Source organism: Pleurodeles waltl, chromosome 4_2 (assembly GCF_031143425.1).
Source record: "Pleurodeles waltl isolate 20211129_DDA chromosome 4_2, aPleWal1.hap1.20221129, whole genome shotgun sequence".
In the NCBI taxonomy this organism is placed as follows: Eukaryota; Metazoa; Chordata; class Amphibia; order Caudata; family Salamandridae; genus Pleurodeles; species Pleurodeles waltl.
In genome coordinates this window covers 741,127,437-741,146,791 of record NC_090443.1, presented here as the reverse complement: position 1 = coordinate 741,146,791, position 19,355 = coordinate 741,127,437, and the positions used below count along the sequence as shown (strand labels likewise).

Sequence of the window (19,355 nt, the reverse complement as noted above, 5' to 3'; positions counted from 1 at the left end):
TTAGGAGGCAGCGAAAAAGAATAACAATGAAACAAGCAAATACTAAGTAATAAGTGGCCTCCAAGCCCTTTACTGTATACAATACCCCTTGCAGCAGCAGTGCATGCGCACTGTTAGGCGAGACCTAAAAATAGAGAAAGATGGAGGAGAAGAAAGAGAGAGAATGAGTAAAAAAGGGAAAAAGCATCAATGAAAAGAACCTGCAATACTGAGAAGAACAGATAGGATGTGTAGGTGTTGGAAGAAGGGATAGGAAGTGTAGGCTGGTGGAAGAAAAAGATATGCAGTAGAATGAAAATGAGGAGGCCTTAATATTCAATAGTATAGGCGGTGCACTTCTAAAAAGAATTCTGAGCCAATGCAAACATTTTTTTGTTACTTAAGCACTAACTCCACATATGCATAACGTAATCATTGTGAAAGGTATTCCTATAGAATACATTATCTTGATTTTTCTGTTTAGCTTATTGAAGATGTTATATAGGCATTAGTAATCTTTGGCTGAATGTGTTCCTATACTAAATTCTCCTATAAACCGCTCTTGTACTGAGCCTTGCATTATCTCCATTGTGGGCTCACCTACTGCACTTCTCATGCTCGACACCAGCTGCCTGCTTATGCCTGGCCATATCTAATTTGTAATGGTACTGTCTGACACTAGTGGAAAAAGAGCTTCAATCCCCGCTTAAGAAGTATTTTAACAACAAGGATTCCTTCTGCCGAGGATATGGAACAACCAGCTCACTAATATGCTCTTCTATCACCAGAATGTAGGCGTGAGGAACGCCTGTAGAATATCAAAGTAGGAAGCTAGTTGTTTCACAGAAGAAAAAAAAGGTTTTGGTTCAGAAAAATATGAAATAAATAAGCATTGACAAAGCAAATAGATTTGGCATTGGCTGTCAAACCTTTGGGTTTGCCAATGCTTACTTTCTAATGCTTTTGTAAAATATTATAAAAACGTTTTCCTTTCATTAAACAATATTTTCCAATTTTGTTTCATCAAAAATCACACACTGTAGCACTACTGCCTGGCATTATAAGGCACTACTTTTACAATATGAGCGCACATTGTGAAAGAACCGAATGCCATTCCTCAGAGAAGTTAGCAAATGGCCGAAATGGGCTGATCCTTTACCCAATGCAGTATAGTGTAGAAGGGGAGGAAAAATGTTAATGACAACAGTCCGATGGATAATGAGGGCTGGTTTGAATGCAAGTATATCATACATATAATGTTACTAAAATCAATACCCCTTGGCTAACGCCAGATCTAAAACAAGCATTTGTAATGCAATGGGTCTAGCATTTGCTTGAGTTAGAGCTATTGGTGTTGTGAATTCATAACCTGACTTTTGCCACAGAAATTAGTCAACCCTGCCTACTAATTTGGTCTTTTCCTGCCACATAATTCAAGTGGCCCTCCATACAACTAAAGCACTTCCATTTACCTTCTTCCTGCATCTGCAGCCAAAAATGAAAATGTTGCCATTTAGCATCCTAATTTAAATCTGGCATGCTAATTCCAACAGAATACCACTTAAACCACCCCACCATCAGAGTTGCTGGCTGGCTAACAACTCCCAAAACAAGACAGCCACGGAGGAGTAACGAGAAAAATAAACTAGGAGGGTCACCCAAACATATCACGCATGTTCCAACACTCATATTGTAATAAGGATGTTAAGTTGGCCTGAATCATGGTCATAATGACAATAAGGAGAGAATAAAATTATCATATAAACCCAATAAAAACGTTTATCAGAAATAAATGTTTGGCATTAGAAAAGAAAATGACAAAGTATTGCAGTGTTACCATATATTCAGCCCCTAGAGGAAGTAGTGCATACACAGTTTCAGGGCTAGAAAGCCTTCTCAAATATTACAAACAAGATCCTTGAAGCACAAACTACTCTCAGATGTAAAACTAAAGTTCCAGCCATGACAATGGTTAGAAAGACACTGAATGGAGAGAGACGTTTTTATTTTGGGGTCCACACTAACCGAGTGTGGTGACCCAGAGATGATCTAGACAGTGACTGTTCTGAAGGTGATCCCCATTGTCTCAGGTCCACCACAGGCTGAATTTTGAGCATAAATGTCTTCTAAAAGAATGCCCTGCAAAGCATTACGGGACGACTGAGTGCAGCAAATATTGTACTATGCGGACTACAATGTTCAGAACAGACACTAGAGGACATCACAATAAAAATATCATTTGTAAGAAACATGGTCATGTAACCATATAATTAGCCCCTAGAGGGCATAACCACATGAAAATAGAATGGCGCAAGCAATAAGAGCTTAAAAAGGGAGTGAATGGTGGGAGCAGTTATTTTGAGGTCCCCACCAACCTAGTGTGGGGACCTATTGATGACCTAAACAGAAAGAGTGCGCCATGCTGAATGTTTTGGTGGTGGTCCCATTGTGCGAGGACCACCACAGGCTGATAAATAGGCAAAAAAAAGGGAATGCTAGCAAAGCATTATGGTGCGTCTTTTCTCAGGTGCAGTGAATATTGTAGTATCAGCTCTCCCGCTGTGCCGGGAGAGCTGCATTGCAGATTTCTGTGTTTTTTTAGTAAAGCATTTATCAGTTATAAGGGTTTTTGGGAAAGATATGGAGTCTGAAGTAGAGTGCCAAAAGAAATGACTATGATTAGGTAACAGTGTGAACAATGTGACCAGCACTCCACTACCGCCGACGGAGTTGCTGCTGTCGCTGTGAGCGCTTGAAGGGCCATGGCTGCCATGGAGCACTGAATGGAGAGACAAAAGAAAGAAAAAAAAAAAAAAAAAAAAAAGTTCACCCACGCTGAAGTATTTTGGCAATCGTGTAATTATCCATGTAACGGGGTCAGTCTGCAAGGCAGTAACAAAACTGCACCGAGGTGGGACAAAAGTAAAGCAATAACCAATGACATCAAGAGATACTTAAAAGGCAAGTCCACGAACAAGTAAAAGTGATGGGCGTGAGGTGGGCGTGGTTAAAAGCCCACAAGACTTACAACAGGTCAAATCGCTTGTGCTCTCAACCTAAAAAAAGAAGTAGCAGATGCTGTTTCGTGAAAGCACCAAGTGGATGACCACCAACCAGCACTGACTGTTCAATCTGATGCGACAATACAAAGTACCAGAATCTTTTCTTTCAGCCATGGCGGACCACGTCCCTAGCAACAAATGTTCTCTTTTCCCAGAAAGAACCAATTAGCCATCCAATAATCACAAAAAGAGATCATCTGTTGGGGTTGGGCTGCGTCATTCGTTCTATCCTATAAGGTTACTTGCTTAGCTGGCAAACAGATAGCTCCTGCTGCCAACATCCCCCAAACACACAATGTGATAAAATGAATGGACTGAGGTCCTTGAAAAACGTAGTACCCGTAGGCGCAGACAAGGGTGGGTGATTTTTAGCTTCTTTGTAATGGCTCAATGAGTTTTCGAATGTAAATGTTAGTGGAAATAAAGTTGTAGTGATGGACCTTTATTTCAATTGCTACGTTACAGAACCCAAATTCGTATTTGGAAATAGATCATTGAAAGCGATGAGGGCAAAAATATATATGTGTGCACTATCCATACAACAGGGCTGGTATCGCAACACTCACACAACGTAAGCCAAACAAAATAAATACAGAGTAGTGCTTCAGCAACCACTGACAGAGTACAAAAACTGACAGATGAGTGTGGGAAATTTAGTGCCGCAAAGAATGGCAAAGCAGGAGCCGAGCAAGTGCCCCAAGACTTTTGCCTCAGTCCCCAGAAGTGGTATTGGTACTGCATTAGCTTCAGGCCAAGATCAACGGACAGAGGTGCTCAGTGTGACACTGCTCACAAGCTCTCTGCATAGAACCAGAAAAGCACATGTAGAGACAACCATGGAGGCTGGGCCACGGAAACAGGACATGGATAGCAATCTCATGAAACTTCAAGCTGATTAGCAGCAAGAGGGCTAGGCCACTAAACCCTCCTTCTGAATTTGCTTTATTCTCCTGCAAGGTGAACAACCATCATATTCTCCTTTTATTACTCCAGCTTCTGCCACACTCAGTAACACTAAGTGCTATGCTAGTTACTACAGCTGGTGTTTTTGCTTCCCTTATTTATTGCTTCTTGAAAAATGGAAAGCACACTAATATTTACACTGGAAAAGATTTTAAGTTTTTTTTTAATTAATTGGGACTTTTCAGTAAGATCTAAAATTAAGTGGGAAAGGAACCATGGGAATCTAATAAATGGCATTTTTGTGGTTACAAGGGCAATTATTATTGGGCGAGACTGATTCGAATACTGGTATCTCACAAGCTACTCATTGGAGATACCTGTTCTAATAACAATCCAAGTGTATCTTAACCCCAAAGAACTTGTCAAGTTAGGGTCCAGTCATCGAAACAGACATCAGGAGAAAGGATGTCCCGCATTATGTGAATAGCTAAGACCAGAAGGAGGACTGCGACTATGAGCAACATTAAGCAACACTTGATTATACCAACACCACATTGTAGGGAAACCACACCAGGGGACTCTCCCCAAACTAATTCTTGAGGGGAGGAGATGACTGGGTCACTCAGAGTTTATTGTACTGTCTACAAGAAACCTCTAAAAAGATACTGCCATCACTAAGGAAGGGGTTCAGCTCTAATTTTGACCTGGTCAGTGAACTGCTCTGCCTCCCATACCTCCATGGTAAGTAGAGCCCTGTTTCCTCAACTCCTGACCTCTGTCAGGAGTTCGAGGCCCTCCTCCATCCGCAGGCTTCTGCCTGTGCCTCATCCCTGTGTCTAGTGGGAAAGCTCTGCTCTTCTACTGGCTGCCTGCCCTCTGCCTTTCTCCTCCTTTTTCCTGCTACACTCTTTGGGTGCTTTTTCTTCTGTCTGTCCCTTTTGTGCTCCTTCTGCCTCTCTCCTCGTTTCTCTCTCCTCTCACTCGCTCTCTCTCTCCCCCCTCTGCCCCGCCCCCCCCCACTCTCTCGCTGCATTCCTGCCACTGCTGTCGCACCCCCTTTCTTGTGCAGTTGTCCACCCCCGCCTCGCAGCTGCCCCCCCCACTTACTTAATGGTGGCCGCTGCACGGTAGGGCGTGCAATACCACTGGGTCTTGCCCACGACACACAACTCAGCTACAACGCCACCACCCTCAACGCGCTCAACGCTGGCCGCTAATCCACCTGCCATCAGGCCACCCCACAGCTCACCGTGGACCCTTCTCCTGCCGGAACTGCACAGTCACCAGTCTCCACGCCAGCGACCCACCCGCCAAGGCAGGACGTAACCATCTCACATGCATCCTACTCAACACCCGCTCCGTCCACAAACACCCCATCGAACTCTGGAACCTACTCGACTCAGCCTTCCCAGACATCGCCTTCCTGACCGAGACCTGGATGAGCCCCTCCTCAGCACCCAACATCACCTTAGCTATCCCGGAAGGCTACAAGATCACAAATAGGGACCACACCAACAGACCAGGAGGAGGCATCACCATCGTCCACAGGAATACCCTCAAAATCACGACCAGCACTGAAGACACCATCACCGGAAGATCATTAACAGTTCCTTCGAGACCACCACCTTCCCAGAGAGCTGGAAACACGCCGAGATCAATGCCCTCCTCAAGAAACCCAAGGCGGACCCAAAGGACCTCAAGAACTTCCGGCACATCTCCCTGCTCCCCTTCCTGGGAAAAGTCATTAAGAAAATTGTCAAACAACTGACCCGCTTCCTCGAGGAGAATAACACTCTGGACCAGTCCCAAACCGGATTCCGCTGCAACCACAGCACCAAAACCGCCCTCATCCCTGCCATCGACGATATCAGGACCATACTTGACAACAGCGAAACCGCGGTCCTCATCCTCCTGGACCTCTCGGCCGCGTTCGACACCGTCTGCCACTACACCCTACGCACACGCCTCAAAGACGCAGGGATCATCGACAGAGCCCCGGACTAGATCACCTCCTTCCTCACCAGCAGAACCCAGAGAGTCTGCCTCCCTCCATTCCGATCTGAAGCAACTAAGACAATCTGCAGCATACCTCAGGGATCGTCCCTCAGCCCAACCCTCTAACATTTACATGGCTCCGCTCGCAAACATTGTCCGATCTCACAACCTCAACATTGTCTCATACGCCGATGACACCCAGCTAATCCTCTCCCTCACCAAAGACCCCACCACCGCCAAAACCAACGTCCATGAAGAAATAAAGGCCATTGCTGAATGGATGAAGAACAGCTGCCTGAAACTGAATTCTGACAAAACTGAGTTCCTCATCCTCGGCTCCACCCCCTCCGCCTGGGAAGACTCCTGGTGGCCTGTCACAGTGGTAACCGCACCGACATCCACCAACTGCGCATGCAACATGGGATTCGTCCTTCAATGACCCAGCAAGTCAACACCGTCTCTTCCTCCTGTTTCAACTCCCTCCACATGCTTTGGAAGATCTATAAATGGATCCCCACCAGAACCAGAAGGACGGTCACCCAAGCCCTCATAAGCAGCAGACTGGACTACGGCAACACCATCTACGCAGGAACCACAGTCAAGCTCCAGAAAAGACTGCAACGCATACAGAATGCCTCATCCTGGACATCCCCCACCACAGCCCACCTGAGAGACCTGCATTGGCTCCCCATCATCAAGAGAATCACGTTCCAACTCCTCACCCATGCTCGCACTGCACAACACCGGACCAGAATACCTCAGACGGCTCTCCTTCTACACCCAGACAGCTTTGCTCCGCTGACCTTGCCCTCGCCACCTTCCCACGCATCCACAAACGACTGCCGGTGGCAGATCGTTCTCCCACCTCACCGTCAAGATGTGGAACACTCTTCCTATCCACCTGAGACAGACACCGGACCTACTAACCTTCAGGAGACACCTCAAGAATTGGCTGTTCGAGCAGTAGCAGCACCCCCCCTCCCCCCAGCGTCTTGAGCCCCTCACGGGTGAGTGGCGCTCTTTACAAATGCTTTGATTGATTCGTTTTTCATCTGCAGAGTAAGGGCCAGTAAGAACCACAGCACACCCCACAGCATGTTAAGGGCCAAATGGCCTGACACAACAGACTGATTAGATGTGGCCAGAGAATCTAGCTGGAGACACCAGAGTGAGGCGCTTTGGAAGACTCTCTTGGAATCGCGACTTCCAGCCCAAGAACTGGGAGCAGTATCCAAATTAAGGACGCAAACAAGAGGAAACCCAAATTAAGAGCCAGGAAAGACCCACGGGTCAAGGAGTTTTGGGCTCAAACTGGGCTGAAGTTAGATGTTAACAAAAGGGATAAGAAAATACGGTGTTGTGACTTGTTACTTGCAAGTGGTTATGACCACTTTGAACTCTGCTTCATGTTAAAACCAATTGATAATTTTAGTTAAAAAAAACCTTTAACAAGCCTCTGGCAAAATATCACAGACTTGAAATGTCAAAGAAGAGCACCTGTTTGCTAAACATTGTACCATACAAAATATTTATTAAGAGGCATTTGCACTTTTTCCCCCATAACGAAAAACAGAAAGATTTATATAAGCAGCTTTTTATGTTTTCTGGAGAAAAAGAACACAATTCAACACACAAAAAATGTTTTACTAGCCAAGCTTTCAAAAGCACTGCATTAAGAAGGCAGTTCAGTCTGTCAAAACTAGAACTACACTGCATTATAAGTTTCTCCGTTTTAAAAAGTAACTCTTCATATTTGTCAAGATTTAACCATGTCCCCCTTAGAGTTGCACTAACCATGCACTCCCATAGGTAAGCACTGAGGTTTCCCCACAACTAGAAATACTGGTACTCTACGATATAAAGTTGGCATTCTAAGGCCCATTGTCACTCCAGATGTATGTAGACAGGCAGAGAAGGCATAGTTCAAGAAAGGTGTAACCGGGTGGCAGAGATGGGTCACTTATGACATATCGCTGACAGAACTAGAGCAACATCCATTAGTGGACACACGATGTGGGTAGTGGGCGCAGATTTATCACTTGGCTCACCAAGGCACACACCACTCAGGACCCTTTATTGCAGACCCTCCGATGCTGGGATAGAGAATTAGGCCTGGACCTGATGTCCAAGAAACTGGATAAGTTGCTTTACTACATGCAGAGAGTATCACAAAACACTAAGTTACAATATATACAACATAACAACCTTCAGAGAGCATATCTCACACTGACAAGCTTACATCAAATGTTTGGATCCAAATCTCTCTGTCCCAGGTGCTGCATGCCAAACACAGACATGATGCTTATGTTCTGGAACTGCCAAGCTGTTGAGACACTATGGAGGGAGGTTAACAGGGCTCCACCACTTGCACTGAGTTTTATTTTATGAGGTCAAGCTATTTTTTAGATTCCACTGGACCCTCCTGGCACAAAGAACAGGTGTTCTGTTCAGACAAACTGAATTAGCAATTAAGATGCCTTTAAATCTTATTCTTGTTAGGCTTGCTCTGTGTTTAGAGACAGAGGTAAAATGTCAGTTTGTCTTCTTGCAATGGAAATACAAAATTTTCCTTGTGACTGCAGAGTTCCAGGATTTTGTAAGGTCAACTGTCTGACCTTTGTGAAGTAAAAGGCTTTTGGTGTCAGCTTTTTCCTAACACAAAACATTTATATAACTAAGTCAACTTTACAAACATTTCAAAATATATTTCAGTAGTAGTGAAAGATCATTTGTTGTACTTCTGTGTGATGAAAAAAATATTTTAATAGGTTGAAAAAAAGTTAGAACACTTTACTTGGTGATGTGCAAATGATAAATGTTTTCTGAAACCCAAATTTCACAGATTGTTAATACATTTTATAGTTTTATCAGTAAAGCTATAAGTTAGTGGGAAGGTTTTTGGACATTTCTTGGAAATTTACTGTCTGTAAAGTGCGCTACCACATCAAGCTTTAGTAATATATTTATTATAAGTGGGTCACCAAAACTATTAGTAAACTAATAGGCAAGTCATGCATGGATCATGTGTACCCTATATGTGTGCTAGATGTATAATACATGGAGCAAACGTTTAGTGTATTTAATCAAGCAAGAGTTTTTTTTTTTTTGTTTTGTTTTTTTTTTAAACAGCAGAAATGCTAAACTCAAATATTTGAAGGTGCACTCATATGTGAGAATGAACAAAAAGGCGACTGTAAAATACAATGGGGGTCATTATGAACACGGCAGTGTTTACTGCCGTGTTCATGCTGGCGGTCATTTCACTGACCGCCAGCCCCCCTAGGACCCTGCTGGCCGCATAATGAACATTCTGCTGGGCCGGCGGGCGGACACATTGTTTGCAGAATGCATGGCCGGGACACTGCCGGCGGCTCCACATGGAGCCACCGTCAATGCCTCTGTGCGGCGGGTGCAGCTCCACCCATTGCGTAGATCACCTGCGCAATGGGGCACTACACAGGTGCCTATGCCAAGTGCATGGACAGGAGCACCCCTTCCGTCAGCCTTTCAGTGGCGGGGGAACCTGCCAGTTAAAGACTGGTGGCAGAAGGGATCAGTATCCGAGGGGCAGCAGCGCTGCCCTGTCGGATAAAGATTCCATCCACCGTCAGGCTAGCTGTCGGCGGCAGCCCCTCCCTGTGTTGATTATATGGCGGTTCAGAACGCCATGCCAATGGTGGTCTTTTCCGCCGTCATGGCGGTCTGAACCGCCATGTACATAATGAGGGCCAATATTTGAATAGGATCACAAAATTTGAGACCCGTTTCCGGGTCAATACATTAAAGTTAGGTCGAGTAGATAGTAACATTTTTATGATTTTGAGGCCTGGTTATACATGTACTGTGGGAAGTGATGGGTCGTGAAGATCTGCTCACAGTGGAGAGGGTGTTGTTGGGCTTGTTTAAGCGGAAGAAAGCTCAAAGGGTAACCAATCGTTTCATAGGCCTAGCATTACTCATTGCCAGCTGATCCATTGCTAAGCAGTGGAAAGCAGATACACTACAGTGGCTGTGAAACTGGTGCGCTGCATTACTTAAATGGGGTAAGGCCAAAGCAATACCACTTAGACAAGTGGGGATGCAAGGTTTACCCCATAGCAACATCATGGAACGCACTATTGCAGGACTTACAAATGTTCAAAGAAATCCTCACTGACTAGCTAACACCCATAATGGAAGTGCAGTGGATACCATCACATTACTTACTGTCACCCCGACCTTTCTTCTTCCACATGTTTCTCACTCTCCTTGTCAATTGGTCAAGCCATTGGAACATATTGGGGGGAGGGGTTGGATGGGGGAGCATGAAAACATCCCCATGGAGGATTAGCGCAGTCAGTCGAGGGGGGGCATGAGAATGGGGATTATTTCTACAGCACGGCAGTAATGCTCTTCTTGAGACAGACTCCCACTGTCATGACCTGAAGTTTGTGATAGTTTATGTAAATATGTTATGAACAAATTCTTCCTGCCAAACTCATGAGGGGTTCCGCTTATTGCCATGTACTACCATGATGAAAATCAATAAAATTGGTTTGGGGAAAAAAAAAAAAGGGGGGGAGGGAGTTGTTGTGAGGCAATTCTAGAGACAATGGAACATAATTAGTACAGCTGCTTCAAAGATGTGAATAGAAAACACTAAAAATATAGTTCAAATGATAAGTACACAAAACAATACAGAATCGAGACAATAACTGCAAATTGAAGGAACGCAATTCTCCCATTAAAAAAAGGATATATTTTATTAAGAAGTTGTAAATTGTTACTGGTTGCAACCCTATAGTTTGCGAACACAAACACCTGAAAACAAAAAAGAGGCTAAACAAACAATGGCAAGCTAAGTGTATATGCCATCACCTGCCACAAGAAAAAGCAAGGGTTTTGCCTCAGTTTGGTGAGTTCCTGCATCGAGGGAGGCACGCTTGTGCTCACGGTTAGGTACCTCTCTCCCAAAATGCATCCATCTCAATGCTGAGAAGACCCACAGGAACTGGGTCAGTGGCTCGTCATTCATTGTGGAAGCCCCCCCCACCCCAGTGGAAGTGGGAATAATCAGAGCCACCACAATAGCTACACACGTACTCAAAAAGTCTTGCATTAGAACTATTTTGACTAGGGTAGCTAGCAAGCCAACTAAGTGCTTGACCAGCACCAAAGCAGTAAGAACAAAGGAAGGAGAAAATAATAATTGTTGATCAAGACGGAGTATGCTCACAAGGCAAAGCCAGCACTTATCTTTTGCATAGGTCGAGCGATCGTTCTTGGGTTGTCCTCCTCTGTGGCCATAGCTTTAAGGATTGGACAAACAAGGGTCCACATGTACATTATGTTTTAGCATTTACACACCACCTGAATCAGTAAATCAGAGGGTTTGCAAATGCTAAAATCATTTTTACAATGCACTAAACACAGTGATTCAGGAAAGGGTTTCATCCAGCCACACAAAAAACGATTTTACCGGCACCTCAAAACAAGGTGGTATCCTATTTGTGATAAGAAAGGGGGATCTCTCACCTTTTGTGAACGATAAAAAAGGGTTGTTGAAGAGGAAGCTGTGGCCACTGCAAACTAACAAACTTTGAAAAAGAAAAGTTGTCTGAAACAGTCTTGTTTCCTTTAGGGAAAAGGGTAGAAATAAAAAAATATAGAAGTTTGATTTAAAAGCAATCACAGACACGGTGGTCTACTGAGCCTAGCAGGCCACTGTTTATGTGAAGGCATTTAGTCACACCGACTCGCAATTTGCAACTACTATTCATGAGGTAGGTCAGACTGTGACCCAATATGAATCGGGTTTTTAAGAACTGACCTATTAATACATAAGTAAATAGTGGTCGAAATTTGCAACCAGTATTTTGCGACCAGATATTCGCTAACCTGGCTCTAGGTTACTGACTTGGTCCATTTGGCTATTTGGACCATTCTCAACTTGGAAAACTGACTATTGTGAGGAACCTCCTTCACTGAGCACTGTTGCTGGAAACTACAACGGTTTGGAACTCAGAAAAAGATTCTAATTGCATAAAAAAGTTGACTATTCAACCCGGCAGTTTGGATTTGAAGGACCATGTGAAACTATTAAGGGGGTTCAGTGGGGTGCACGGGGTGGCTGGGTTCTGATCCAGAAAAAATACTGGCGTGTAAGATACTGGGAAGAGTACAGCAGTGGGTGTCCACAAGACTTTTGCAACAAGGGCTGAACATTGTTGCGCTCACCAATGTATAAGACGACTGCTACAACTTCTTGGAACTAATCTACAACACCCTATAGAGGACAGTGCATCACATTAAAATACAAGATTGCACTCCAGTTATTCAGCCCTATTTGAAGCATTACTGTAACTAGTTGCTAACTCTTCAGCGAACCCTTTTAATGCAGTGCTGCCTCAGAGAGAGGTTTAGATAAAATATATTTTCTTGCCAATTATTTTTCTATTATTTCTATACAATTTATTTTTGCTGTAACTTTTAGCCCCCGTTCCTCTGTGAAGTATTATGATCAGCAGAGTACTAACATTTTAACTACATCTGGTTGTGCCTTACTTTTTTTTTTTTTTAACCTACATTGTTGTTCGGTTGGGCTGTTAAACACCACCTCACACAACCAAAAAGGTAAGCCAGAGAATCCTAATAGAAATGTGACTGCTTCAGTGGATCGTACTGTGGGGCACTGTCCAACAGGCTAGATTCTCAAGGAACATGTCAAAAGTGACAGTTTGGGTCATTAGTTTTCTAGCTGAATCCGACCTGGCAGTGGACACATTTTATGTCATCTAGCGCATGACCAGTCCTCTTTGATACTCACCTGAACTCTACGGAGTTCAGCGACAACAAGATAAATTATCTTCCTGTTCTCCTTAAAATTACCATTTTCTTTACAAACAAAATGTTTCTTCCCTGGCTGAACCACAGGTTAGTGGGATCAGAGGCTCTTTCAGCATAGGATGAGAGATCAACCTTGCCTATTGAGGGTCCATTAGCTAAGCTTTCTTTATCGTTCTCTGTTGCAGAGCAGATTTTCATGCCATTAAACTAATATTAAGGACATTTTTGAAGTTCTCAAGAAAGCCCAAAATGGGTTGATGGTTTTTAAGTCAGACTATTCAATTCTGGAAAAAAGCAACTGCTTTAAAAGAATCATTTTTGTAGACAAGATCAGCTTTCAAGGATGTCATGGCAGAAAAATATGATGGCATGTGCCACCTTTTGGAGCTTAACTGGCAAAGCAGTGGATACAGTGGGGTTTATTTTGATACTGGCCTACTGCTGTGGGCAAAGCAGTGAACAAAAATGTCTGGCTTAAATTCTGGCTCTTGTTTAAGATGGGGAAAAGTTCATAATCAGGCAAAATGGTGAGGGTTCATAAGAATACATACCCAGTCATCACCTACGGGGCATTGGAAAGTGAGTATAAGATGAACAGCAAAAATGAAGTGATGAGTAGAACAGTACAGCATTAAAAAGGATAGAACACTCTTGAAAACCTTTTCTGGGAGAACTCCTAGCAAATGGGACACTTAAATCAAAAGGGTCTGCGTGGTTGGGCATGGCACTGTTGCGACAATCGCTGCATTATTTCGGAGCCTCCTGGAGACCAAACGGACTGCTCTAAAACTGCTATGAGCATCATACCACTCAAACTCTAAGATAGCAAAAGCCCAGTATTAATGCTGCACCAAGTCTGACTCACTATTGTGAGCTGTCAAACAGTGTTTTTGTTTCCTGCTGAAAGCACAGTGGATCTTTTGGTGAAGTGTGTGTTCTATGTTAAGTGCAAGCCAATCACAATGTTTATCCAAGGGTGCATAAACCTGTACAGAAGGGTTTGCCATATTACAAATTTAGAAACACGTTAGGACTCAGCAAATACAAGGACGCATCTTCATCTCTCTGTAAGAGGGGAAACAGACGTCATGTGGTCTCAATTTGTGGCATTACTCGTAGACCATGTGAAGGTTTTCTAAGCTGCACTAACATGTGGAGTAGACCTTACAGACCAGACATCTTCATAAGTAACACTTAGTATGCAAAATAAACACTCCCCACATGGAATAATGCTGTTGAGTCTGGGGTTATCAAAGATGGGTTCCTGAACTGAAAACACAAATAAGTCACTTTAACATTCCAAATACTGTTGACGGACGGGGAACTCTACCCAGCTAGTACATTTGTGCTGTGGTGCTAGTTATGAATGGAACGTAGGAATGTAGGGGTGCTGTGCTTCAATGCTGAATGTTGGGGGGGAAAAAAAAAACTGTTGAGAAACAAAATGATATGAGGTGGATGTTACTAAATCTACAAAGATTGTGAGACTGTGGATAAAGAAAATAGTATTGATAGTTCGCCCCAAAAAAAAAAAAAAGGGGGAGGGACAAATGTGGGTGATGACGGTTCGGGTTTTGCATCCCACGACAAAGAAGCACATTGCAAGTCACATCTTTTAAAATACAATAGGTTTCAAAGACGTTCTGAGTAGTCACAAGTTGTGGAAAAAATCATCCTAATGGACAAGGACAAAGCAGTTCCAAATTCGGTGAACAAGTTGAATTAAATTCAGTATCAAATCATTTGGTGCCATATGATGAGAGTAGTAATGGCACATGGTGTGAGCAAACTGTATAGGAGGATATTTCACAGGGTGGTGAAAGAAACCTCCAAAATGGTTGGAAGATTTTGTATGCAAAGGGGATGGTGAAAGAGTTTTTTGCATCTTGGGTTTGTTTGTGTGTGGGGGGGGTGGATGGAGGGCTGTCCTCTACTTTGTATGCTGCTTTCAATTAGTATTTTTCATGCATTTATTATTTGGCAGAGTCTGATCCATATTTTAACATTTTAGGTTCCTAAACTGACTCTTAATCGCCATCCAATCTTCCATAAGCCTGCAGCATACAGGAAAACAGGTGTGTGCTATACTGTTTTTGGGACTGTACACAAAGGCCAGAGCAGGCATGTGCTATACAAAGTTTAAAACCATAAAATTTTATAGGATGTGATGGAATTAGTTTGATGGTCGAGAGAGAATGAAAAGTGTTGTACAGAATACACTGTAGAAACAAGCATTGGAATAGCCAACAGGTCTTTCCTTTGGGACCTTGTAAGTGTTTAACCATGCAGCAAGTTATCTGGGTGTTGTGCTGCCAGGGATTGAAGAGCTTTACAACTGCTACACACAACCCTGAACAAAAATGCCAACTGGCTTGGAGAGAGGATGTAGCATAACATTTACAGCTGCCAACATTGGAACTCAGAAGCCGGCTCTCCCAGTATGTTTGGGGAAAAAAAAAAAAAAAACTCCAGTTTCAATCCAAGGAGCAGTTAACTGAAAATGTACAATATCATGAAATAGGAAGCGTGTGCTCCAAAAGCGTATCAGGTTTTTAAGTTTGTTTGTTTACATAGAAGTAGATTACAGCATGTGAAGAGACAGCACATGTGCGTTGCCTAGGCTCGACCTAAAAATCACTCTACATTGACAACCATCTGAAGAATTTACAGCATGGTACGACATTCAGAACAACTGAGCTAGATGAGAAATACCTCCTCCCAAGAATGCCAACGAATGCTGCCAAGATGGCTCATTAGTTAAACAGTTGTCGCTGACATCTACTGTGACCTCAAGGCCATGAGTTGGGATTTTCATAAACTCAACTAAGCCATCTATCTTTCCAAGTTGGTAAACTGAACAATGAGGACAAGAACACCCAGTATCATGCCAGTTCAAGCAGTATTAAGTACTATACAGAAACCTAAATGTATTATTTAGGGACGGGTACATGTGGAGCCTACTGACAGTACCACCATGCCAGACGTAGACTCTATTATGACAACTCCACAAAAAGTACTGGGTACAATAAGATTATCTTTCAGAGTCCATTTAAACACACAGGTGTTATTTCTAACAGTGCAAGACAGGAGGATGCTAATGGTATATGCCAAACCAGGTGCCTTCAACTAGTCCGCTGCGAGCTGTCACCTTCAAAGTTGCTCACAGCCTTGAGTTCATTTTTAAACAGACACAGGGTCACATTTTCCTTTTAAACTTAAGGGAAGGCTGTGTTTATTTGACATCATTGTCTTCAGGCTGCAGACAGCAGGGTCTGATAATGAGCAGCACTGGAGTGAAATTTATGACCCAGGACACAGAGGTGAGCAACTTAAACATTAAACTCTTAAATGAAAGTCCTTGTCAACTCAATATTGGAATGTGAAAAATATGATGTTCCTGAATGCTTTTAAATGGAACAAAATTAAAATGAAATGTTACTTTTAATCCCCCCCCCCATTTCAAAGCGTTGCACGTAGAAGCAGCAGGCCATTTGCTCCCAGTGTCCAGTAGACACTGTGCCATATTTATAACCGAAAACTACAGTATTTTTTTTGTTATTATTATTTATTTTTTTAAACGGGGGACATTTAAAGTGAAGAAAAACAATTCTACGAGTCATTAAGTGATGCATGTTTCTTCACTTAAAATTCCTAAAACTTAATTAAATGGCTGGATTTTTCTGGTATAAATATATCTACAGCCCATTGGTAGCAAGATGCCTTGTGTTTGTAAATGTGACATTTACAAACTGGAGGAAAATTTAAATGCTTAGTGGTACTGAATCCATATAAATATAAAGTGGACTCTTAATTTATTTTTTTCCCTATTTTAAAGTGTTGCCGTTACACACAGCAGGCATCTTCCCCCCAGTTGCTGGCAGACACAGTGCCATATTTATGACTGAAAAACACAGTCATTATCTTAAGAGATCGGATACATTAAGAGTGCAGAAAAATGTTCACTGTTATGAACATTTTTGCAGAACATTTTTCTGCACTTTAAAGTTCTCCTATTTAAAAAAAAAAATTATTATATGGTTGTGTTAAAACATGTAACGGTGCCACATAGAGCGAAAGATATGTCCTGTGCCACAGGTACATACAACACAGGCACTCGGTCACTCATACATCCCATTTATATGAAAACGGTTAGCCTTCAGTAGCTCACGATGACTTTTACTGATCAGCAGTAGCTCTCAATACAGAACGATTCCTGTGCCAAATCCTGGACAACTGTGTCCTGGTGCAAGGTATTGAACACAATTTCGTTTCTCAGTGGGATTAATGCATTATACAATATCCCTATAAAGAGTTTTGAACTTCTGTATGGGCATTCACAAAGACAGCCAAACTAGCATTAGATCCCCTATTAGATTAACTAGGTACTACATATTAATCACATATGGGACAAATACTTATCACACAATAGAGTACACTACGGTTCTTCCATGAACGGAGTCCTTCGCTTTGAGAGCTGCTTGATGCCAAAAGCACACATTGAAGTGTCACTGTACACGGCCCATTGTAGTATGGATCTCTTTAATACACGACTTGCACACCATACAGCCCAGCAGGGGCTGACCCACCACCTCCATTCCTCAAACACGCATCGCACGCAGAGTGCAATATGTATATGTGCACTTAGTTCAAGCTGTCTCCTGGCGAAGCTCGTAACCCAGGCCACTCCATACCACTCTGATTCATCTAGACGAGCATTAAATCACTCTTATATTTTAATGACAGGACCTCGAAATGATCATCAAACTCTTAAACATAATAAAAAGTTTCACCTCTCACGGAAATTTCAAGAACACTTTTCCAGAGCACGACCTCGTTGAGTAGTGTGCATAACGGTGGGTGGAAAAAAATAAACACTTCTCCCGAAATATGCTGGACCCTACTCGGCTGCCTAATCAGAAGCGCAGACAAATCAGATAATATTCGCCCCATATCAAACACTTTCACTGGCAATCATCCCGAGGCCATGACCTTCAATAATATGTGCAGTATAGTCTACAGGATCTACGATTGAGGATTCTAAAAAGTATTGCCGTAACCAAGAATATGAATTACACTCACCGCACAAATCGACGAGTGCCTCCATCTTTCTACCAATATATACAATACCCATCTCCATGACTTATGGGGACTTGTGGTCTTTATGCTATTCACACACGTCAATTGTACAGACCAAATGTGATGGCTAACAAAACTGTACTCTGTAACTCGTATGAACATTCAAGCGTAGGCTTAAAAATTTCCAGCACGCAAAGAACTCGTAGATATAAACCCAGGACTGGCTAACGGTGTTATACAAATACTACTTCGTCAATTCCTACTTTGATCTGAAGAGCCCGACTATCTTATCTGCGCTCTAAAACCACTACCTATGAAAACGAAAGTGACAGCATTCAATCTGCAAAACAGCAGTGCTGCGAGATGCGCAGTTGCGCCACTACACAGGGGACAGATGGCAATAAATCTGTAACGAACACAACGTGTTATCCAATGATCCTGTCAAAACAAAAGAAGGTACTGATGGGTACCCTGCCTAAAGAGCAGTAGAGAGCTGTACCCCATACACAACATCGAGAACTACGAATCTGCAATGGGGATTGTCACCTTGTCCCGAGCATCGGGGAGACAACCCGTACCCATATCTGAATTGTTATGTATTTATCAAGTGCAGGTGAATAGGCCAAACCCCATATGGAATAAAGTAATTTGATGATTAGAAACCATTTTTATAAAGCACGCCCATTACATATCCGATGCTGCCCCTACTCTCCATATAGACCACGAGCCTCACCCAGGATGACGTGTTCGGGGGAGATGGTCTTCTTCTCGGATTTGTTGCAGATCTCGTTAGCCTCGCTGGAGATGAGATGGATGAACTCGGTACAGCAGTTTACCACCAGCTCGCGGGCGTCGTTCGCCACGCGCACATTGGGAAGAGTCTCTTTTATCATCTTGTTGATGGCAGCCCTGGGGATCGTCAGGTCATCATCGTTTCCCGAGGAGGAGGCCATGCCGGGGAGGGGAGATAGGCAGCTTATCGGGGCTTGGACGAAGGATAGTAACAGCGGCCGGGGGGCGGGTTCCCACACTTGCTTTCTAAGGTTCCCAGCAGGCGGCGCTAGGGCCACAACTCCATTGTCAGGCGGCGCCTCAGCAACACCCTAGCTCAGCTTCCTTTAATTCATTGACCCGGTGGCTACACGCGGGAGTTGGGCCGGGAGCGCCTACCCTTTTCGCCGGAAGTATTGTCCGAGAGGAGTGCAGCACAATTACCTTCCACTTCCGGTGCTCCATCCCGTAAGCTCTCAATCGTAGTTACCATGGAGCCGAATGCAAAAGCCCAGCCCATTTATGACGCAGGATGTACGTTCTCTACCTTTTGCCCTGCCCTTTCTTTGCCTGACATTGTAATGGCTGCTACGACGCATGCCCACTACAATCGTTGGTAGCTCTTGAAGTCAAGTCGTGCTTTCATGTCGCGTGAGATTTTATTTATTTTATTTATTTAATGCGTTTTTATATAGCGCGGACTTTACCCGAAGGTGTCAGAGCGCTTCACAATAGGCAAGTAAA

The 19,355-nt window shown here is 43.3% G+C and overlaps 1 protein-coding gene across 1 annotated transcript in view; it reads right to left on the bottom strand.

The window, feature by feature from the left end:
* DR1 (down-regulator of transcription 1) overlaps nucleotides 1-19,081 on the bottom strand; it is a 72,378-nt gene extending 53,297 nt beyond the window's left edge. The window contains exon 1 of the mRNA XM_069232379.1: nucleotides 18,574-19,081. Coding sequence (XP_069088480.1) covers nucleotides 18,574-18,793 — 220 coding nt within the window. The 5' untranslated portion in view covers nucleotides 18,794-19,081. The remainder of the gene's footprint in view (nucleotides 1-18,573) is intronic.
* Nucleotides 19,082-19,355: the final 274 nt, after the last annotated feature.